Genomic DNA, 23,666 nt, shown 5'->3' on the forward strand with positions numbered 1-23,666 from the left:
GTGGATAACGTGCACGCTGGCTTTATAAGCCGGGACCTGATAGACGTCCTTCTTGCAGTTCTTTGAGAAGCTTACAGATGCGGCATGTCTCCTCCAGTGACATGACCTAGCAATAAAAGGTAAATATATATGCTGGTCGTTTCTTGTTGCAGGATAGAAACCCATTACATTTTTATGTATTACTGAAGCCTGCCATCCTTACGGAATTTAAATTCCATACTGCGCAGATCAACTTGAAGGTCTCTCGCCGCTCCCACTTAGCGGGTGAGTCTACAATAGGGTGACGGTGCACGTTTTATTTATTTTATGTAATCTCCATGTTTGTCTGCACACACCCCAATTTGTCCTAATGTCCCGCATTTTTTATGACTTAATAGAATTGTGGGACTCATCCCCTAACCTTGATGAATCAACTGGATTAAAACCAAATAACCATGAAGTAGTCTCTTGGTTTCTCACCGCAACCTTCGTCTTGGTGAACAATTCACTTTAATGTAAACACATTGGCACATATTTTAAGCCCACCTTTTGGGGGTCGCGTACTTTGACCTGACCACTCCTTCTGAACTCTACCGTTATTTTAAGATTCCCCCTTCTCTGTCCTGAGGAAGACCTGCAGCAGAGTAATCCACTCACCATTTTGCATTAGGGTTGAAACGTCAACACCCCCTGAGTGGGCCTACACTCGACATTTATCTCCCAACCACAGATGAAGTTACACTGTGGTGAGAACATTTGAAAAATGACCAGAAATTTTAATTGTGCGTAGGGGTAGGCACCATACCGTAGGAATACTGGTTCTGATGGAATTTTTCTGGATCCCTTTTGCCATAACATCATTGAATTGTTACCTCATGCCTCTTAATGATTTTCTTTTCTACTCTCCATATGAGCACTTATTTTCACACTTTTTCTTTCTCCCTTTGACAATAACCGTGTCCAATGTTGCTTGATGCCTTTACATATATGGTTCAATTTGTGAATGAATACTTAGCGCAACTAAATTGATGTTGGCTATTTAATTAATTCTTAGTGGCATATTGGAAGGTGGCATCTTGTGTCTTAGCACTGATGCTGTTCCACTCCTGAAAAGATGTGTCGGGCCTATATAGGATTCACTCCTGCACACTGACATTAGTTCCTTTCTTCCAGGCCTCTAGATGTGGATCCGGAGTTTTTCCTGTCTCTCAGACCATATTTTTTGCCACATTTTCTCCAAATTTTCTAGTGTGCCAGGGACGTCACCCCTTAAAGGGTTTCAAACCCTGTAAAGACTTTCACAAGCAGATGTATGAGAGATCACCATTAGGTTTGACTTTTGGGACTGGCGTCGTGCCTTGACGCCAAGACCTGTGTGGACTGACATTGATGCCCCTGAAGGCCATCCGGTAACGCAAAGTGAAACTTTGTCTCTTTGCGTAAGAAGACGCAGCACAGGAATTGTTCCAAGTCTAAAGCCTGTTGTCTGACCTGCTTCCGTTCCCGAGGTGGAGAGAGCCTCCCTCACAGCCAGTGTGGGTCACTGTCCAAATCCTTAGGTAAGCACAAGAAACATAGGAAGTTGAAGCAGACTTCCACTCCTATTTGCCTGTCTCACTCTTTAATGCTCTTTCCAATAGAGGCTCTATCTAGCCGCAGATTCGTCACTGACCCTCCCTTACTGGCTATGTGTGTACTGCCCTCTATAAGAATATCCCAAGTCTAGGAATCTGCACACTGCCAACCAGTTGGCTTTTGGGGCTTGGCTGACAATCTCAAAAGCAGCTGACATCATGTTCGGAGCAGAATGGTGTCCGTGCGGAGCCAGAAAGTGCCACTTTTCCCAATTCAGAAAGCATTGCTACAAAGTTTACGGATGCAGTCTGGGGCCTGTGTAATATTCAAAAGTTGAGAAATCAGCAGCTTGCTAGTCGCTACAAGAAAGTAATACCAAAGCTAAGTAACGTGTTTGTTTAATATTATTGCTTTTTCCTTAAGTTTTCAAATGCAGCTGTATTTAAGAATAACATTTCATCTCAAAGCAATGCATGAATTTATAAAAGCTATATTTTTAATTTTGTGACTTTTAATTAATTTTATAAAATAAAAGTTATTTTACATCTTTGTGGAAGAGCTGCATCTGAAACCTATGAAATACATTATGTTTTTCAGGAAACTGATCTACATGAGAGAGTTTCTTCTGAGATGCAGCAGCTGAAAGAGCATTTAAAAGCCAGGGAAACTACACTGAAAACGGATGATGAAAAATGTGAAGTTGTGAATCCGCTCCAGAATCTGAAAATGGCAGTAGTAGCTGTTACCGAAGACAAACCCGATTTGCATCTGGGGCAAGAATCTCAAATAGCCGAAAGCGATCAGCTCAAAGAGGATTTGCAGCAGAAAACTGAGCAGGTACCACCTCATGGTTGCAGCCAAGATTGTTACATATTTAAACCAAACTTGAACTTATTTGTGATGATTATGATTTAATTTAGAAATGGCAAAGCTAACTTCTACCTTTTTTGTTATCCACTATTGCTAATTTTGTAGTCAAACATGACCCTTTGTCCAGAACTTGATATTGCTTGCCACCTTCTTGTAGGCCAGTAATGTGTTTTTATTCGTTTTCCTCAACTTGGCATTCCCCTTGTTGTTACCAAATACATTATGATGCTGTCGGACAGCCTTTTCTAGTCACCATGAGGAGGGACTGAAGTTTCCCAGTGAGCAGCACTTCTTAGAATCTTAATTCATATTGTTACATTTAGAAATGTTCCACCCATATACAAGATCCCCGAAACTGTTTTAATAAATATTTAACGGTTGTAAAAAATATTATCATTGTTTGGGTCAAATACTTTATCGGTTGAACTCCTTGATATATTGCTCCAATTTGTAACGCGTGGATGAAGATGGGGCTTTCAACAATTAATTTTTGGTTCCAAGATCAAAATGACTGTTAAAAGAGTTGGGAAAATAGATTCACTGCACAAACTTGGGTTTGAATCACTGGTTAACCAAGCAAGACCACTGACCTCGCAGTGAAACTGTTCTCCCACTCTCGCAGCTCCACCATTAAGTAAGGTCTGCTGTGAGCCCCTACAATCCCGTAGTGCTGGTGTTCGAGGCCCTCCTTGTCTGCCTTCTGCCCCCTTCAGCAACTCCTTTTGCTCCATGTCACCCTCTAGCTTCTTCACCCTTCAGGCTCTTCACTTTTTCTCCGCTTTCTGCTCCATTTCATCCTTTATTCTCTTTGCTTTTATCCGCTTTTCTCCGCTTTCTGCTCCGTTTCCCCTTTTATTCTCTTTGCTTCTCTCTGCTTTCTGCTCCATTTCCCCTTTTATTCTTTGCTTTTCTCTGCTTTCTGCTCCGTTTCACCCTTTATTCTTTGCTTTTCTCTGCTTTCTGCTCCGTTTCCCCTTTTATTCTCTTTGCTTTTCTCCGCTTTCTGCTGTTTCCCCTTTTATTCTCTTTGGTTTTCTCCGCTTTCTGCTCCGTTTCACCTTTTATTTTCTTTGTATTTCTCGATTAGCTACATTTCACCCTTTATTATCTTTACTTTCTGCTCCGTTTCACCCTTTATTCTCTTAGCTTTTCTCCGCTTTCTGCTCTATTTCCCCTTTTATTCTCTTTGCTTTTCTCCGCTTTCTGCTGTTTCCCCTTTTATTCTCTTTTCTTTTCTCCGCTTTCTGCTCTATTTCCCCTTTATTCTCTTTGCTTCTCTCTGCTTTCTGCTCCGTTTCCCCTTTTATTCTCTTTGTATTTCTCTATTTGCTCCATTTCACCCTTTATTCTCTTTACTTTCCGCTCTGTTTCACCCTTTATTTTCTTTGCTTTTCTCCGCTTTCTGCTCTTTCCCTATTTATTCTTTGCTTCCCTCTGCTTTCTGCTCCATTTCACCCTTTATTCCTTTTGCACCCTTTCACTTCATTTTCACTTCATTTTCACTTTTTCTCGCTCTCTTGGCTTCCTTTCCACCGTTTTTCCCGCCACTGCTGCACCAGTGGCCCCTTTCCCCCCCCACCACGTCCCCCAGCGCGACCAGCCCGTTCGAGTTCCCCTCCCTGCCTCTCCAGCCCTCCTAGACCCCTACCTAATGGCGGCCGCTGCAGCGACAGGCGAACAAGACCACTGACTCTCTCAGTGAAACTGCTCTCCCACCCTCGCAGCTCCACCATTAAGTAAGGCCCGCTGTGAGCCCCTCACCATCCGTAGTGCTGGTGTTCGAGGCCCTCCTTGTCTGGCTTCTGCCCACTTCAGCCTCTCCTTCTGCTTCATGTCACCCTCTAGCATCTTCACCCTTCAGGCTCTTCACTTTGTATCCGCTTTCTGGTCCGTTTCATCCTTTATTCTCTTTGCTTTTCTCCGCTTTCGGCTCCATTTCCCCCTTTTTAGGTCAAGGACCGTAGGCTGCGCTTGCGCAGTTCGGTCCGAAGATTTAATGTTTCTTAGTACGGGGCATTAACTCGCCCCTCTTCTCCATTGGCTGGCCTCGTAATTGCTCGCCAGCCATTGGAGGAGAGGGGCATCACTCCCTTTAAGCCCCGTCTTTTCCCGATTCGGGGGCTTGTTTTTTAGGTTCTTTCTCCCTGTGACGTCTTCAGTCACTCAAACCTAGAAAACACGCCCCCAGTCTGAAAAGAACGGGGCTTACATAAATCTGTTTGCAGCGCTGTGGTTTGTTCCTGCCCCTAGCGTGCCCTCTGCGGGCCGGGCTTTCATTTGCCGGCGCTAATTCTCGGCTGTCTGTTTCTCGTCCTCCTTTGTAGTCTGGGCATCGGCTCTGCACGCATCGATCATTTGTACTCAAGGCTTTATTCTACAATTAGGGAGACAGCAGGGTGCTGAGTGAGCGATAAGCATACCTCGCTGTAAAGGGCTCGCAAGAGACAGTGGTTGAGGAGTTCATTTTTATATTATTTGTGTAATTACATTTTAACTAAGAGTGGGCAGAGTTGGTGAATTTTCCCTACTCGCAGTTTACGTAATGCAAATTACGCTTGTAGCGTGGTCTCCGTGGAAACTGTACCAGAGTTATGCTCTTGAGTACACGTCACACAAGCTGCCTCTTCAGTGTGTTTGCAATGCATTTTTTTAAGCAATGCTGAGTAGCACATTCCACTGCTGCACACATTAAGATTTACATTCCTGCAAGACATTTTCTGCTCAAACCCAAGTTGCCTTCACGTCAACATTACACAAAAACCATGAGGCGCTAAAAACACGAAGTGAAATTGCAAATGGGTAAATTTAAATAAGGAGGATATACACAAGCCTACATCGCATAAGTATCCCAGGGCCTAGATTACACCTTAGCTATTCATTGGTACAGGCGGTGCGATTTCTACAGAGGATTCTTGTTAAAGCTGTTGGTGTTATTGCTGTGCTGCACGAAAATGCCTGCAGGTGCATGACTCACTTTCTGTTTTTTTGTTTCTTCCGAAATGCTTACTTTTTGGTGTCTGTGTCCTACTTATTTATTCCTCTGGTTCATGTAAACACCATCTATAGAGTTGTTCACTGCATCTGTCATAATTTTTTTAGCGTACTGGACCTGGTGAATAAACAATAATTTTGTCAAAAGCGAAACTACAAATCCCAGAATGCACCATGTTGTCCGACTGCTCGGGACACTACCCATAATTGAGGAGCACGCAGACATCACCCCTCATGTTACGTCCTCGAAGTTGTTCCCTCGGTGTAGGAAGGTGGATCCCTGACTATGGTTGCCCCCAACTTTTTGCCTGGTGTTTTGCTGGTTTTCTGACTTAGTTGACCTGGGGCCCTGCTATTCAGGACCCCAGGCCTACTGCTCTCTCTGTAAAATGGATTCCATGTACCTTAGGTGCATATCTAAATTGGATACTGAGTCACCTTACCAGTCCCTGTACAGTGTACCTTAGGTACCCAGGGCATAGGTGTACCCAGGGCCTACCAGGGGCTGCAGCATGTACTATGCCACCCCTGGCTGGCCATCCAAATCTGACACAACTGGCTGCTTGACAGCTGGGGCAAGGTGGTGTAATCACCCTTTGCTTTAGATATAGTATACCTATATCTAACCCTAAAATGGACACACAGATCTCCTATCAGTCACTCCTATGGCAGGCCTTAACAATCCTGAAGGCAGAGTGCTTGGAATCGTGTGAGATGGTGCTCTGGCATGAGCTGAGCCTGTCTGCGGCTTTCGGGATCCATCCCTTAGCCGTTTCCATGATATCGCATACCATATACTCTTTAGTGCATTATAATCCTCGCGGTTATATGCCAACTCTGGTATCGCTTTATCAAAACATGTCGAGTAAGGTGTCATACGAATTGGAATACTAACCCCTCGCCAATTCTGGCGACGGGGTTAGCATTCCACCCTTCTAGAGGGACACGACATGTATGTAACCCCTAACCCCGGTTAAAGTCAAACAGAGCCTCAGCTCCACAAAATGGATGCTGCCACCGAGACACAAGCCTGCCCTCCTGCTGCTGGGAGTCCTCCCAGAGCAGGAGATAAGGACAAAGGGTTTCCTGCCAGGGGCGGTGCCAGCACCGTCCCAGACAGGGTTTTGTGTATTGTAGGTAGGCAGGGCTTTAGAGGAAGGTGACTGCACGTGGCACCCCGGTGCTCACTGTGCATAGGCTGGCTGGAACCAGTTCCAGGGTCACTCCAGACCCTGTGCTGGGGAAAAGCCCGCCAAGGAAGTGGGTGTAACCACCCCCCTCCTAGTCCCACCCCTAGGGCAGGACTTAGTCGCGTGCCAGCCCCTTTTTACAGGATAAAGGTAGGAACTGGCCCCCTTCCAAATCAGATCATCTTTGAATCCTGAAACTACTTTCCACGAAAGGAACTCAAGACTTCTTCCCAAGATTTCTCCCTTGTGACTAAGGAGTAGTCACCCTGCATCCGCAGGCACCATCTTAAGAACACTGCGGTCTGCTGCAAGTCTCTCCTCCGGATCAAGACTGCCCAGCTCGACGAGAACCGGCTTCCCTGGCACCTCTGACCTCTACCTGCATCATCAGTCACGCTGAGATTCGTGGGTGTGACGAGACCTCGAGGGACCGGCCATCTTCAAGACTGCACGACTTCTTTCCAGCAAGCCCGCCGAGTAATTTCCTGGTGAGTGTTTTGGGGTCCGAGAAGCCCCGACCCTGAGCAGCTCCAGCACCGAAGTGCAGCCTCCCAGCATCTCCACGATCTGCGTGGGGCCCTTGTGCTTTTTGCTGCTCACCGCGTTGTTTGGCTACTAGCCCGCTGGCTTGTGGCCTTCTGAACGACGCCCGACGACATTTCTGCTGCTGGTCTGGTTGCTCCAGGCTGGCCCTTGCTCCCTTCCAAAAGAGGAGCACCCCGGACCCTCCTGGTCCACTCAAGACGCCATTTTGAGTCCACCGCGTGGGCTTGAATTAGCCAAGGCTTGTTGCCCAATCCTGGGTAACTTCGACGTCGACAGCTTCATCCATCGTGGGACAGCTCGCCTCTCCATCCTGGTCGCCGACAACGCCTCCTGGTCCGTGACATCTGCAGAGCCAGCGTCGCCCACTCACCTAGTCGAGGTGACTTCGCCCGGTGCCATCCTGGTGCCCACTTAATCACTGGCTAGTGATTCAAGAACTTGGTCCCCTCTGCTTTCAGGTTTCTTCTTCCTCGATCCAGTCTTGGATCCAACGAACTTTCCTTCACTGGTCGCCTGCCAGCAACTTCCTTCTTCCAGGCTCCTGGTCCGGCAACGAGATCCCCGACGTCTTTTCAGACCTATGCAGCTGCAGCCCCTGGGCTAGGTAACTTCGGCACTTCGGTGTCCCAGCATAGCCTCACTATCCTAGGGTCAGGATCCACTGTCGTTTTCTTCCTACCAGGTCGGGTTCGCCCGTGAACACTAACTTTGCCTTTACTAGCTCCCATAGACTTTGTCCCGCATCCCGCGTGAGAGTGCACACTCTGCACCGAGTCCCCTAGGCCTCCTAGAAGTAATCTAACGATTCTATAGTCAAGTCCTAGCGAGTCCAAAGCCTATTAGTACTGTACTTACCTGCTAGTAATTTCGCATTCCACTTTTAAAGTATATGGTTTTTCGTGCCCCTCGGGCATTTGTGTATAACGTGCTAACTTAAGTATTTTCGTAAGAGTTTTGTTGTGTGCCTAGCACCCTGTCCTCATAAAGAGTACAGGGTTGTTGTGATTCTAATAAATACACTGTTTATTTTCATAACACTTGTGTGGTGTCCTTTCACTGGGTGTTCAAGGGGTAATGTGATGGTAAAACAGCTGGCTTAACACGCCCTCTAGAGTCTTAGCCTTAGACTGCTCGTATCCATGCTACTAGGATAGCTGGTCTATAAGGTTGACTTACAACCAATCATCAATAAGGGTTGTTTGGACTGATATATAGTGATCACTAGAATAGTGAACACTGCACATCAGGCCAACTTCTCACACTCGGTAAAGCTGAAGCTGTGTTAAGATTGTACAGCAAAGTGCAACCCGTGTCACTTCCCGCAGAAGAACGAGAGTGTCAAATTAACGTGAGACAGAAAAGAACCGAGTCTGCTGACAGGATTTCAGCGCCACTGCCTTGCTCCCACTCATCCGCATCGGCCCGGCCTGCCGCCGCAGCCGGAGAGCCGGCAGGAGCACATCAAAGCCGGCAGCAGCTCTGGCAGCAGATGGGCCCCTCGGAGCAGCAACCGTATTTCTCACTTTAATGAGAGCATAAAGCAGGATCAGAAACCCCGTGCCGCAGTCAGCACTATCGCCTCGTGCTGCAGGAGCCCCCTTTTTCAATCAGCAGTTTTGACTTTTTGCTCAGATCTATTATGTTGTCGACTAATAACCCCATAAAATATTCACGAGTTTATTACCTGCGCCGAACCACCACGGCTCAAGACGGATGGTCTCGGGTTTCGATGTAATCCACTCCTGACAGGGAGCAGGAAAGTTACTTAAACGAGGCCGAGGCCAGGTGAAGGGGGCGAGAGGGGGCGCAGAGTTCACCAGATGGAGAAAATGGGACGCTGGTTAGGTAGGCTTCATAGCAACGCGGTCTATCCAAGGCCCGTTTGTAGGCCCATGACCTGTGTTGGCAGCTGTGGCCTGGCATTCTTCGCGCCGGTCATTCTTTGGGCCTGGCGCCGCTGCCCACAATGTGCGGTGTGTTAGCATTTGGTCAGGGTCGTTCGTGATCTGTATTGCACTCAATACCTAAAAACCTGGGCGTCTGGCTGGATTCTGCCCTTAGCTTTTGTAGTCCTACAAAAAAAGTAGCAGCTACTTGCTTCGGTATTCTGCGAGGGCTCAGGCCCATTCTGAAATTTTTTGATGCCCCTACCAGGCAGTTGATCCTGCAGGCCACTATTCTATCACGGCTCGACTATGCCAGCTCGCTCCTGTTGGGGGCCAATCAGGCAGAAATCACCCGGCTGCAGCGTGTTCAAAACGCTGCCGCTAGAGCCCTGGTGGGTTTACCGAGGTTTTGTTCCGTGAAGGAAACTATACGGTTATTACATTGGTTGCCCATGGCGCAACGGATCGATTTTAAAATTCTATGTCTGTCTTTTAAGATCCTTAAACTATCTTCTCCCCAGATTTTGGAGAATCTTCTTATTCCTTATGTACCATCTCGGTCACTAAGGTCTCTGGGTCAAAATCTGGTGGTCGTCACGCGGTTTAAGCTCTGTCGTGCTGGGGGACGCTCTTTTTGAGTTTTAGCTGCGAAGTTATGGAATTCACTTCCATCTCAAACTCGTGCTTTGGATAATCTGCTGGAGTTCAGAAGAGCCATAAAAACCCATTTGTTCCCTTCTGCATTTTAAAGACTGTTTTTCTGTCCCTCTGACTCTCTGATATCTGTTGTGTTGTGTTTGTGGCCTGTCCAAAGCGCCGGGACGCCCCTTTGCTGGGGCAGCTGTGCGCTATACAAGTGTGTATAACATAACATAACTCAGGGGAACAGGTGCGTGTGCCTCTGTGTGTGTGTCTGTGTGTGTGTCTGTGTGTGTGTCTGTGTGTGTGTCTGTGTGTGTGTCTGTGTGTGTGTCTGTGTGTGTGTCTGTGTGTGTGTCTGTGTGTGTGTGTGTGTCTGTGTGTGTCTGTGTCTGTGTGTTTCTCTGTGTGTGTGTGTGTGTGTGTGTGTGTGTGTGTCTGTGTGTGGATACCTTTTTTGTAGGTGGCTCTATGTGTGGTGGCTCTGTCTGTGTGAGATTGACTCTGTGTAAGTGGCTCTATGTGAATGACTCTGTGTGGGTGGCTCTGTGTGGGTGGCTCTGTATGTGTGTGTGGGTGGCTTTGTGTGTGTGGCTCTGTGTGGGTGTAAATGCAATAGGTCATGCATTTGCGAGCGATTAAGCTATTGGCATTGTAAATGACAATGCCATTTATTTAACGATTAAGCTATTGGCAATGTAAATGACAATGCCATTTATTTATGATAAAAAAAAAAAATCATGAGCAATGCCAATAGCTCTACCTTTAATAATGCCGAGACCATTGCATTGTAAATGCTTGTTCTCCTTGCTTCCCTCTGCTTTCTGCTCTGTTTCCCCATTTATTCTCTTTGCTTTTCTCTGCTTTCTGCTCCATTTTACCCTTTATTTTCTTTACTTTGTGCTCCGTTTCACCCTTTATTCTCTTTGCTTTCTGCCAGGGCCGGACTGGGAACCAAAACCGGCCCTGGCAAAGTGTTCGGCCGTGTGAGAAGTTGGCCTGATATGCAGTGCTCTCTATTCTAGTGATCACTATGTATCAGTCCAAACAACCCTTATTGATGATTGGTTGTAAGTCAACCTTATAGACCAGCTATCCTAGTAGCATGGATACGAGCAGTCTAAGGCTAAGACTCTAGAGGGCGTGTTAAGCCAGCTGTTTTACCATCACATTACCCCTTGAACACCAAGTGAAAGGACACCACACAAGTTGTTATGAAAATAAACAGATATTTATTTATAACAAGACTACCCTGAACTCTTTATGAGTCAGGGAGCTAAGCACACAACAAAACTCTTACGAAAATACTTTAAGTCGCACAATTTACACAAATGCCCTAGGGGCACGAAAAACCATATACACAGTAAGTGGAATGCGAACTTGCTAGCAGGTAAGTAGTACTTTTCTGGACTTAGGAATCGCTAGGCCTACAATTCTAAACACTGGGATCAGATGCAGGAGGCCTGTGGACGTCGTGTGCAGAGTGGGAACTCTCACGCGTAAGGCGGGAAAAAGTCTATGGAGGCTAGCAGTTGCAAAGTTACTGTTCTCGGGCGAACCCGACTAGGTGGGTCGAAAACAAGAGTGGATCCGAACACTTAGGGTGTTGGACTATGCTGGAGCACCGGAGTACTCAGGTTACCTAGCCCAGGGGCTGCGGCTGCATAGGGTTGAAGTTGCGTCGGAAACCCTCGTTGAAGATCCAGGAGCCTGAAGAAAGAGTTGCTGGCAGGCGGCCAGTGAAGAAAGTTCGGAGTGATCCAAGCCTGGATCAGGGAAGAAGAAACCTGTAAGCAGAGGGGACCAAGTTCTGAATCACTAGCCAGTGATTTGAGTGGGCACCAGGATGGCACCGGACGAAGTCACCTCAGCCAGGTGAGTGGGCGCTGCTGGGCTCTGCAGTCTCTCGGACCAGGAGGCGTTGTCGGCGACCAGGATGGAGGTGCGACCTGTCCCACGAAGGTTCTTGCTGTCGACGTCGCTGGACCCAGGATTGGGCAACAAGTCTTGGCAAATGCAAGGCCCACGCGGTGGACCTAAAATGGCGTCTTGAGTGGACCAGGAGGGTCCAGGGTGCTCCTCTGTTGGAAGGGAGCAAGGGCTAGTCTGGAGCAACCAGACCAGCAGTAGTTGTCGTCGTGGAGCGTCGTGAGAGGGCCACTAGCCAACGGGCAAGCGACCTGGACCACGCGGTTGGCAGCAAAGAGCAGAAGGGCCCCACGCAGATCTCGTGGATGCAGGGGGGCTGAACTTCGGTGCTGGAGCTGCTCAGGGTCGGGGCTTCTCTTACCCCAAAGCACTCAGTCAAGGGTCACTCGGGAGTCGTGCTGGACAAGCGCCGTGCAGTTCTGAAGATGGCCGGTCCCTCGAGGTCTCGTCACACCCACGGATCACAGCTGGGCTGATGATGTAGGTTGAGGTCAGAGGTGCCAGGGAAGCCGGTTCTCGTCGTGCTGGAGCAGTCTTGATCCGAAGGAGAGACTGGCAACAAACCGCGATGCTTGGTTGGTGCCTGCTGCTGCAGGGTGACTACTCCTTAGTCACAAGGGAGAATCTTGGGAAGAAGTCTTGAGTTCCTTTCGTGGAAAGTAGTTTCAGGATTCAAAGATGATCTGATTTGGAAGGGGGCCAGTTCCTACCTTTATCCTGCAAAAAGGGGCTGGCACGCGACTAAGTCCTGCCCTATGGGTGGGACTAGGAGGGGGGTGGTTACACCCCTCTCCTTTGGCGGGCTTTCCCCAGGCCAGGGGCTGGAGTGCCCCTGGAACTGGTTTCAGCCGGCCTATGCACAGTGAGCACCGGGGTGCCACTTGCAGTCACCTTCCTCTAAAGCCCTGCCTACCTAGGATACAAAAAATCCTGTCTGGGACGGTGCTGGCACCGACCCTGGCAGGAAACCCTTTGTCCTTGCCTCCTGGGCTGGGAGGACTCCCAGCAGCAGGAGGGCAGACTTGTCTCGGTGGCAGCATCCATTTTGTGGAGCTAAGGCTCTGTCTGACTTTAACCGGGGTTACAGGTTACATAAATGTCGTGTCCCTCTAGAAGGGTGGAATGCTAACCCCGTCGCCAGAATTGGCGAGGGGTTAGTATTCCAATTCGTATGACACCTTACTCGACATGTTTTGATAAAGCGATACCAGAGTTGGCATATAACCGCGAGGATTATAATGCACTTAAGAGTATATGGTATGCGATATCATGGAAACGGCTAAGGGATGGATCCCGAAAGCCGCAGACAGGCTCAGCTCATGCCAGAGCACCATCTCACACGATTCCAAGCACTCTGCCTTCAGGATTGTCAAGGCCTGCCATAGGAGTGACTGATAGGAGATCTGTGTGTCCATTTAGGTTTAGATATAGGAATACTATATCTACAGCAGAGGGTGAGTACACCACTCTGCCCCAGCTGTCAAGCAGCCAGTTGTGTCTGATTTAGTTAGTCAGCCCAGGGGTGGCATAATACATGCTGCAGCCCCTGGGAGACTTCTGGGTGCACCTCAGCCCTGGGTACAGGGACTTGAGAGGGCCCAGTGCCAATTCAGTACCTGGGTACAATTTGGAGTAGAGAGAACAGCTAGGCTGTGGGTCTGATTAGCAGGCCCACAGCCAGGGAAAGTCGTAAACCAGTGAAGCAAAAAGCAAAAATCTGGGTGATCATAGGATTGCAGACCCTACTCTCCTACATGCCGGCCCTCCACCGCTCCCCCCGGGGGGTTGTGGGTGCCGCCGAGCTCTTTGCCAGGGTCGGTTTTCGGCGATTTTGTTACAGGGCCGATATTGCAGCTAAGCTGCAAAAACGGCCCTGTAACAAAAATGGCCCCCAGGGGACCCAAACCGGCCCCCACCCTTGCGGCGCACCGGGGGATTGCCAGGTGCCCGCTACGGCCAGTTCGGCCCTGCTTTCTGCTCTTTCACCCTTTATTCTCTTTGCTTCTCTCTGCTTTCTGCTCCTTGTCCCCTATTATTCTCTTTGCTTTTCTCTGCTTTCTGCTCCATTTCACCCTTTATTCTCTTGGCTTTCTGCTCCGTTTCCCCTTTTATTTATTCCTTTTGCACCCTTTCACTTCATTTTCACGTTTCCTCGCTCTCTTGGCTTCCTTTCCACCGTTTTTCCAGCCGCTGCTGCACCTGTGGCCCCTCCCGTTCCACCCCCCCCCCCCCCCCCCCGACCCCAAGCGCAACCAGCCCATTCCAGTTCCCCTCCCCGCCAGCCCTCCCTGACCCCTACCTAATGGCGGCCGCTGCAGAGACAGGCGAGCAAGACCACTGACTCATTGTCAGTGAAACTGCTCTCCCACCCTCGCAGCTCCACCGTTGAGTCCCTCTGTGAGCCCCTGCACTCCCTTAGTGCTGGTGTTCGAGGCCCTCCTTGTCTGCCTTCTGCCCCCTTCAGCCTCTCCTTCTGCTCCGTGTCACCATCTAGCTTCTTCACTCTTCAGGCTCTTCACTTTTTCTCCGCTTTCTGCTCCATTTCCCCCTTTATTCTTCTTGCTTCCCTCTGCTTTCTGCTCAGTTTCACCCTTTATTCTCTTTGCTTCCTGCTCCGTTTCAGGCTTTATTCCTTTTGCACTCTTTCACTTTATTTTCACTTTTCCTCGCTCTCTTGGCCCCCTTCCCCAAGAGAGCTGTCCAGCCCTCCCCGACCCCTACTTAATAGAGGCCACTGCAGGGACAGGCGAGCAAGACCACTGTCAGTGAAACTGCTCTCCCACCCCTGCAGCTCCACCATTAAGTGAGGCCCTCTGTGAGCTTAGGGTAAGCTTAGCTTATTTGCATTTAATGTGAGAAATAAAGCACACTCCCACATGGGCATCTAGTGGAAGGCAGCATACACCATCATCTGCACCACTGGAGGTCAATAATATCGGGTTGTTGGGTTTTTCAGCTTATCCAATGGGGCTACTCCCTCCCCTTTGTGACAAGCCCCTCATTCATGCCACCAACTTGCAACAAAAGCACGGAGGCCCACCTCTACTTGCTCAGTCAGGAAGTGTTAGCTCTTTTGGTAAGGGAGCTGTAGAGAAGGTGGTGGTATCAGAAGTAGGTTGTGTTTGCTATTCCCCCTACGTTCTGGTGCCCAAGAAGATTGAGGTCTTCTTCCTATTCTAGACCTACACCACTTTCTGAAAAAGGAGAAATACAAGATGCTCAATCTTGCGCAAAATCCTGTCTGCTCTGGACCCAGGAGACTGGATGGTGTTTGGCTCGCAAGACGCAAATTTTTACATCCTCCTCCTGCCTTCCCATAGATGTTACCTGCGGTTCACAGTTCGCTAACAGCAGTTTCAATTTGCTGTGTTCCCTTTTATCTGAAAGAAACAGGTTAGTATTAGATTCCTTACCTTAGAATATCCCCAGGCGTCAGTCTGGATCCGGAAACTTTTGCGTAGCAGTACCCCTGCGCGTCGGTAGGCATCGTCTGCAGGCGTCCCCTGTGGCTCCGCGTCCGTCGTCGGCGTCGTGCGCCGTGATGACGTCGCTGGAGTATATAGACGCCGCCTCCGCGCGCTGACGTCAGTTCTTCTTTTTTCCGCGCCAGTTAGCGCAGATCCGAGAAGTGCAGTACTCCGGTCTTTTGACCAAAGTTTTTTTGTGAATCTTGCTTCTTATTTCGGTGCCGGTAGGATGCCCGGTTTTAAGAACTGTGACGGCTGTGACCGCACGATGTCGGTCACAGATCATCACCGACTCTGCCTCCGGTGTCTAGGCCCCGACCACGCCGTGGACGACTGCGTCGATTGCCGGGCCCTGACGAGTAAGGCTAGGCGGGAGCGGTCCCGCAAGCTACTCGAACTGCGGGTGTCGGCCCCACGTCAAGAGCGGTCCCGGTCCGGCCGGAGGTCGAGGGAGCGGTCGCGGAGCCATCGCGAACGCTCCGGAAGTCGTCACCATTCCTCTGGTTCCTCAGGTAGGAAACACAAGAAGTCGGGGCGTCGTCATCGTACCCCCGACTCCCACCGACGCTCGCGCGATGCGGCCGGGGGTTCGGGTGACCCCACCCCCGCGGCCTGCTCCATACCCTCCGGTCCCTGGGCACGGCACGTCGCGTGAGGAGATAGAGGAGTTCCTCATGGCCATGAGGGCACTGTCTCCTCCGACGGGGCCTTCGGGCCCTGTGCTCCCGTCCGGGGGCCCTAGCGGTCCGGGTGTCCCTGCCTCGACGCCGTCGGGTGCTCCGACGCCGCCGGCGGCTCCGACCCTGGCGCCGCAGGGTCCTTCGGGGTCGACGCCGGCTGGTCTACCGGCCTCTCCGGCGCCGATTCCATCGGGGTTGCCCCCGACGCCGCGCGGCGCCGGTGCTCCGGGCGGCGCCGTCCCCCTTTCCTCTCCGACTCCGGACGCGGAGTCGGACCGGCGTCGCCCGACGCCGAGTCTGACGCCGATGGGGCCCATGAACCCCGAGGAGCCGGTCTACATTGTTGACTCCGAATATGGGGATGATGCAGAATACGGAGAGGGTTGGGAGGGGTCTGAGGACCCTCTGTCACGCGAGTGTCAGTACGACGTGGACTGGACAGTTGATTTGGGTGACGCGAGTGGTCTGGACGACTCTCCTAACCCTGGCTTTGTCTCGCCTCCTACTGTGGCTTCGGAGGCTGGGGCTGCTTATTCAGTGGTGTTGATGAGGGCTGCCAAGGCTTTACACCTTGAGCTCCCCGTCGCGGTCGTGAGGCCTAACATCCTCACTGAGGTCTTCAAACCGCAGTCATGCCCACAGGAGCCTCTGCTGCCGTTCAACGAAGCCTTGACAGACGTTCTTTTGGGCACGTGGTCCAGGCCCGCTTAAGGTTCGCCTGTTGATAGGAACGTGGCCAGACGCCACCGTCCGTGTCCGGACGACCCCAAGTTCCTGTCCACCCATCCCACCCTTGAGAGTCTGGTGATCCAGGCCTCAACTTCCCAGACCGCATTCCCGTCGGCCCCGCCCGACCGGGAATCAAAGAGGTACGACCAGTATGGGAAAAAGGTCTTCTCGTCCCTGAGTTTGGGACTGCGGTCTTGCAACACCGCATGCCTCTTGGGCCGCTACACCCACTCTCTGTGGGATACGGTCGCGGAGTGTCTGCCAGAATGCCCGCAGGAGGTACGGGCAAAGCTCGGCAAGGCTATGATTGAAGGCCGAGACGCGGCACGATATTCCATCAGGTGTGGTCTTGATACGACCGACTCGCTGGGCAGAGCGATGTCCACGACGGTGGCGATTCGTCGCCACGCCTGGCTGAGGTCCGCCAACTTTTCGGCGGATGTCCAAAATACTTTGATGGACATGCCGTTCGATGGCAGTCGCCTGTTTGGCGACAAAGCGGACCACGCGCTGGAGCGCTTAAAGGACTCCAGGGTCACGGCCAAGTCCTTGGGTCTCTCGACCCAGCGCCAGCAAACGGGTTCGTTTCGCTCCTTTCGTGGCCAAGGAAGGGGCGGTCCCACACGTGCTGCCAGCCACGCGCCGCAGAACACTTCTCAACGCGGTGGCGGCCGTGGATTCCGCCGTGGAGGCGGTCGGGGACAACGGCGAGGTCAGACCCCCCCCCCCGCAGCATCAGCCTCCAAATCCTCCTAGTCCGAGCTTTCAGGCCCATGTGAGGCCAGTGGGTGGCAGGGTTCGCCATAACCACTCCCGCTGGCGCACTATCACATCGGACAGGTGGGTGCTGAAGCTCGTCCGAAGGGGCTACTCCCTCCCCTTCGAGACCACTCCTCCAGCCATGCCACCGCAGAACCACCGTGTGTCGGGGGACCACTTGACACTTCTGCAGGAGGAAGTTACGGCCCTCTTGGCTAAGGGGGCCATCGAGCGCGTTCCTGGGCCAGAAGTAGGGCGTGGTTGCTAATCCCACTACTTTCTGGTACCCAAGAAGGACAAGGGGGGCCTACGTCCTATCTTGGATCTACGGAACGTCAACGGCTTCCTCCAGAAGGAGAAGTTCAAGATGTTGGCTTTGGCTCAGGTCTTGGCTGCTCTAGACCCGCAAGACTGGATGGTGGCGTTGGACTTGCAGGATGCGTATTTTCACATCCCCGTCCTGCCGGCCCACCGGCGTTACCTGCGGTTCACGGTAGGCCATGAGCACTTTCAGTTTATCGTGCTCCCTTTCGGCCTTACCAGCGCCCCACGGGTGTTCACGAAAGTGATGGCGGTGGTCGCAGCTCATCTGCGCCGGTTAGGGGTTTCAGTCTTCCCCTACCTCGACGACTGGTTGTTGAAGGCGGGCTCGCCCCAGACAGTCGTCCACCACCTTCAGATGACGGCAGACCTCCTGCACGAGCTGGTGTTTTCCATCAATGTGCCGAAATCACACCTGTGTCCCTCTCAAAAGCTCCTTTTCATCGGAGCGGTTCTCGACTCGGCGCAGTTTCGGGTTTATCCTCCGGAACGGCGAGTCCGGGATATACAGGCTTTGATTCCCATCTTTCAGCCGTTATCCCGGGTTTCGGTCAGGTTGACGCTGCGGCTGCTGGGGCTGATGGCTTCCTGCATCCTTCTGGTGCATCACGCCCGGTGGCGGATGCGGGCTCTGCAGTGGGACCTGAAGTTTCAGTGGGCCCAGCATCAAGGCAACCTATCCGACCATGTCCTGATCTCGGAGGGCACTGCGAGACAGTTGCAGTGGTGGCTTACGGACCGCGATTGGGTCAGAGGCAGATCCCTCTCCCTTCCCCAACCGGAGCACGTGGTTGTGACGGACGCGTCCCTCCAGGGCTGGGGAGGCCACTTGGGAGAGGCGGAGATCAGAGGCATCTGGTCTCCGGCGGAGTCCCGGCTCCACATCAACATGTTGGAGCTGCGGGCGATTCGCCTAGCACTGAAGGCATTCCTCCCCTTTGTCAACGGGAGTGTATTGCAGGTGTTCACGGACACACCACCGCCATGTGGTACTGCAACAAGCAGGGCGGAGTGGGGTCGTGGACCCTTTGCCAGGAGGCTCTGCGTCTCTGGCAATGGCTGGAACGTCAGGGCGTGACTCTGACGGTTCAACACCTGGCAGGCTCTCTGAACGCCAGGGCGGACGAACTCAGCCGTCGGTGCTCGGTGGATCACGAATGGCGTCTGAACTCGGACGTGGCGAAAGGCCTCTTTCTGCAATGGGGAGAGCCTTGGTTAGATCTATTCGCCACAGAAGAGAACGCGCAATGTCATCAGTTCTGCGCGTTGGAGTTTCCAAGACTGCACTCGCTCGGCGACGCCTTTCGGCGCGAGTGGAGCTGCGGTCTGTTGTACGCCTTTCCGCCTATACCACTTTTGCCCAGAGTGCTGAAGAAGATCAGGCGCGACCGGGCCCAAGTTATCCTTGTGGCTCCGGACTGGGCTCGAAGGTACTGGTATCCCGAGCTACTCAGCATGTCAGTCGGTCCCTCGATCCGCCTGCCCCTTCGGGAGGACCTTCTGTCGCAGCAGCAGGGGACGGTCCTCCACCCGAACCTGTCCAGTCTCCACCTCCATGCGTGGAGATTGAGCGGCGACAGTTGAGGCCATTTGACTTGCCTCCTGAGGTTTGTGATGTGATTCTGGCAGCCAGGCGTCCCTCCACAAAGTCGGTATACGCCTGCCGGTGGAACAGATTTGTGGCATGGTGCACAGCAAAGGCTGTGGACCCTCTCTCTGCCCCTCTTTCCGAGGTTCTCCTCTTTCTTCTCTCTCTTGCCCAGCAGGGCTCTGCTCTGGGCACTATCAAGGGCTACCTTTCTGCCCTTTCGGCCTTTCTGAGGCTGCCTGATCAACCTTCTTTGTTCAAGTCCCCTATTGTAACGAGATTCTTGAAGGGCATCACGCACATGTATCCACCTGTTCCGTTCGTGATGCCTCAGTGGGACTTGAACCTGGTTCTGACCTTCTTGATGTGCGCTCCCTTTGAGCCACTTCATTCCTGTCCTCTCCGTCTCCTGACTTTAAAGACGGCCTTCCTGGTTGCCATCACCTCTGCCAGGAGGGTGAGTGAGCTCCAGGCTCTTTGTCAAACCTCCTTTCATGTCCATTCATCCAGACAAGGTGGTTCTGAGAACTAGACCTTCTTTCCTGCCCAAAGTAGTCTCTGCTTTTCACATCGGGCAGTCCATCACCTTACCCTCCTTCTTCCCGCCTCCGCATCCTTCAAAGGATGAAGAGCGGCTCCATCGTCTGGACCCAAAACGTGCGCTTTCATTTTATATGGATCGCACACGCCAGTTCCGGGTGGATGACCAACTATTTGTTGGCTACGTGGGTGCGAAGAAGTGACGGGCGGTACATAAACGGACCATCTCTCGGTGGGTCGTTCTGTGCATCAAAGCGTGCTACTCTTTGGCTCGGAAGGAGCCTCCTGTTGGGCTGAGGGCCCATTCCACTCGGGCCACGGCGGCTACTACTGCCCTGGGCCGGGGAGTCCCTTTGCAGGACATTTGCCAGGCGGCTACGTGGGCCTCGCTGCACACCTTTGCGAGGCACTACTGCCTGGACAGTCAAGTCCGGAGGGATGGCTTCTTTGGCCGTTCGGTCCTCCAGGACTTTCTGGTGTAGGCTTGTATTGGTTCGCAGACCCACCTCCGGGGTTGGTATTGCTGGGGTATCTATTCTAAGGTAAGGAATCTAATACTAACCTGTTTCTTTCAGATGAACAAGTTACTTACCTTCGGTAACGATATATCTGTAAGAAACAGTAGTTAGTATTAGATTCCTTACCGCCCCACCCATCCTCCCCGTTCTGCGAACTGATACCTAGGGTTAAGGACATCCCTTTCAGGGCCCTAGTTTCAAATGGCACCAGTGTTGGTTCTCACATGGCTCTGCGTGTTCTGGCGCGGAAAAGCTGTGTACAAAGAACTGACGTCAGCGCGCGGAGGCGGCGTCTATATACTCCAGCAACGTCATCACGACGCCGACGACTGACGCGGAGCCGCAGGGGGCGCCTGCAGACGACGCCTACCGACGCGCAGGGGTACTGCTACGCAAAAGTTTCCGGATCCAGACTGATGCCTGGGGATATTCTAAGGTAAGGAATCTAATACTAACTACTGTTTCTTACGGATATATCGTTACCGAAGGTAAGTAACTTGTTCTTCCTTACCAGTGCCCCTCGGTTGTTCATGAAAGTAATGGCGGTGGTCGCAGCACGCCTGCGGAGGTCAGGGACTCTAGTCTTTCCCTACCTCGCTGGTTGGATGTTGAAGGCAAGCTTTTCCCAGACGTTTGTGTCCCACCTCCAGACTTCACCAAACTTTCAGCCTTTGCTGGGTTTCACTATCAGCGTGCCAAAGTCACACCTGACCAGACTTATCGTCTCAAGTGCCGAATCCAGGATATTCAGGCTATGATACTGATGTTTCAACATCTATCCTGGATTTTGATGAGACAGACTGATCGGGGCTGTTGGGCTTCATGGCCGCCTGTATCCTGCTAGCAACACATGCTCGCTGACATATGAGGGCTCTGCAGTGGAATCTGAAGTTACAGTGGGCGCAGCATCAGTGAAATGTCTCCAACATGGTCCAGATCTCGGAGGAAACTGCAAAAAAACATGCAGTGGTGACTAACAGACACCGATTGGGTTAGTAGTAGACCTCTCTTCCTTTCCCAACAAAAACTGGCTGTAGCAACAGATGGGTCACTCCTGGACTGAGGCAGCCGCCTGCGAGAGGTGGAGATCAGAAGATTCTGATCTCTGGCAGAATCCGAACTCCACATCAATCAACAGGTGCTTCGGGTGAGCAGATTGGCACTAAAAGCCTTTCTTCCTTCACTCTGGGGCGGGCTGTATCAGGTGTTCAAGGATAACTCCACCGCCATGTGGTATTGCTTCAAACAGGGTGGTGTGGGGTTGTGGATCCTTTGTCAAGAGATTAAGCGGCAACACTTTGCAGCTTTTGACCTTCCTCCTAAAGTCTGCATTGCTATCTTGCCAACCAGGCATCCCACCACCAAGATGGTATGCGCCAACCGTTGGAGCAAGTTCGTGGCATGGTGTAGAGCTAAACAAGTTGACCCTCTATCTGCACCCCGTTCCCAAGTTAGTTTGTGTATAGTTACACTACCTCAGCAGGGCACTGCTTTAGACACATTGAAAAGTTATCTGTCTGCCATCTCTGCATTTCTGCTGTTCTCAGAAAGGTTTATGAAGCACTACTGCCTAGACAGTGATGCCCGTCGTGATAGGCATTTCACCTGTTCAGTCCTACAGGACTTTCGAGTCCAATCTATATTACAGCCCCTCCTCCAGGGAGTTATTGCTTGGTTTTCTAGTGTAAGGTAAGGAATTTGCAGCTAGAAGTCTGTATCAGATGAACAGGTTACTTACCTTCCTTAACGCATTACCTGGTAGAGGCTCTAGCTGCAGATTCCTTACCAGTCCACCCATACTCCGTGCTCTGCATACAGATTGTAGAGTTAAGGACTGTTTCACCTTTAAGGACCCTTGCTTAACGTACCAGTGGTCACTGTTCTTCTTGGCACCATGCTTCTGGCTTGGAAAGTCGTGAAAAGAAACTGTCGCCAGCACGCCTGATTGGCAGCTATTTAGCCATTGCGCACATCACTTCCAGCTCTGACAGCACCACACGGAGCCGAACAACGCCACCTACTGGCGCACCGGGCTACTGCTCACCAAAACATTTCTGGATCCAGTCTGACACCTGGGGAATATTCTAAGATAAGGAATATGTGGCGAGATGGAGTCGCTACCACATAAGGTGTTACCGAAGGTAAGTAACTTGCTCTTCTGATCACAGTACATTGGCTTGTCATGTGAGTGAACACCAAGTGCTCTTGGTGCAGCAGCCTTACTGTGCCTTTTTTGCTGATAAAGTGGTGTTGATCATTGTGGCTTTTTTTCTTACCAAATGTGAGTGTGTTTTATGTTGGTCAGTCAAAGGTTCAAAGGTTCAAAATAAGCTTTATATGATATTCAAACAAATATCATATAAGCATACATTGTTATACAAATTGATAAAAACATTATTAAAATGAATTAAAAAAAACGACAGTAAAAAAACAAAACTGGTTGTGTTCTCCGATATCAGTCTAACGTATTCCTGAATTTTATCAATAATTTGAAAAACTGCTCCATTTTTGTTATCACCTCCCTGTCTTCGAGTTCTTGTAAACGCTCAAAGGCAAGTTTACATGACCTGAGATTCCATCTTTTGAGCAGAGGTAATAGTAGAGCTTTTCTCAGTAACCCATAGTATTTACAAAAAAGAATGGTATGGATATTAGTTTGTTGGGATATGTTATCACACGGGCAGGAACAAAGAGACCGAGACCAGTCATTACATAATGGGAATGTTACATAACGGAAAAAAGAACCCAGTCTGAATCTGGTAAGCAGCATCCTCGAATAACACGAGTAGTCTGTTGAAAGGTAAAGCTGAAGGCCCTTGTGTGGTGTCACCCTTTGATGTGCCAGAATAGTATCACAGTGCTTCCATTTGTTCCATCTGGCTGTTTCCAGGTGGGCCATAAGCGTCTTTCTTAGGCCTTTCCGTGAGATATTTTCTAATGAAGAGGGATCTGTAAACCATTCTTGGTGCCCGATTGCCAGAAAGAACTTTTTCACGTAGGCCAACCATTTTGGTAGAGAATGTTTAGCCCCTTCTAATTTTAAAATATCTTGTATCACCTCTCTATTAAAATCAGTCTCGGGCGTGGTCCAAATTTTGTGCCAAAGGAGGGGAGGTTCAGATTTTATGACATCTGTTATATACGGTAGATCCAATTCGATGTGCATCTGATACACCGAAGTTGCCTTTGAGGAGGCCAGGAGATACCTAACGAAATTATTTTCCACAATTTGTATTGGCGAGAGGTTTTTGTCGATTCCCCAAAGGCCTGCCCCATATGTAGCAGTGCTAACACATTTTGCTTTATATACCATTAATAATTGTTTCACCGGTCTTCCCCCTATTTTACTTGCGAAGTCACGGAGCCCGCCAATTGCACTCACAAAGGTAAGTTTCCTCTTGTGTATAGCCGCCTTCCAGGATAACTTTCTATGAAGGCAGATACCCAAGTAAGTGAATA

At 50.8% G+C, this 23,666-nt stretch overlaps 1 protein-coding gene across 1 annotated transcript in view; it reads left to right on the forward strand.

Moving 5' to 3' along the window:
* Window positions 1-23,666, forward strand: part of LOC144818836 (uncharacterized) — a 1,999,126-nt gene that overhangs the window by 821,983 nt on the left and 1,153,477 nt on the right. Inside the window, 1 exon segment of the mRNA XM_078676624.1 lies at window positions 2,152-2,391. Within this exon segment, the coding sequence (XP_078532750.1) occupies window positions 2,152-2,391 (240 nt within the window).

This window comes from Lissotriton helveticus, chromosome 2_1, assembly GCF_964261635.1.
Source record: "Lissotriton helveticus chromosome 2_1, aLisHel1.1, whole genome shotgun sequence".
NCBI classification, from domain to species: Eukaryota; Metazoa; Chordata; class Amphibia; order Caudata; family Salamandridae; genus Lissotriton; species Lissotriton helveticus.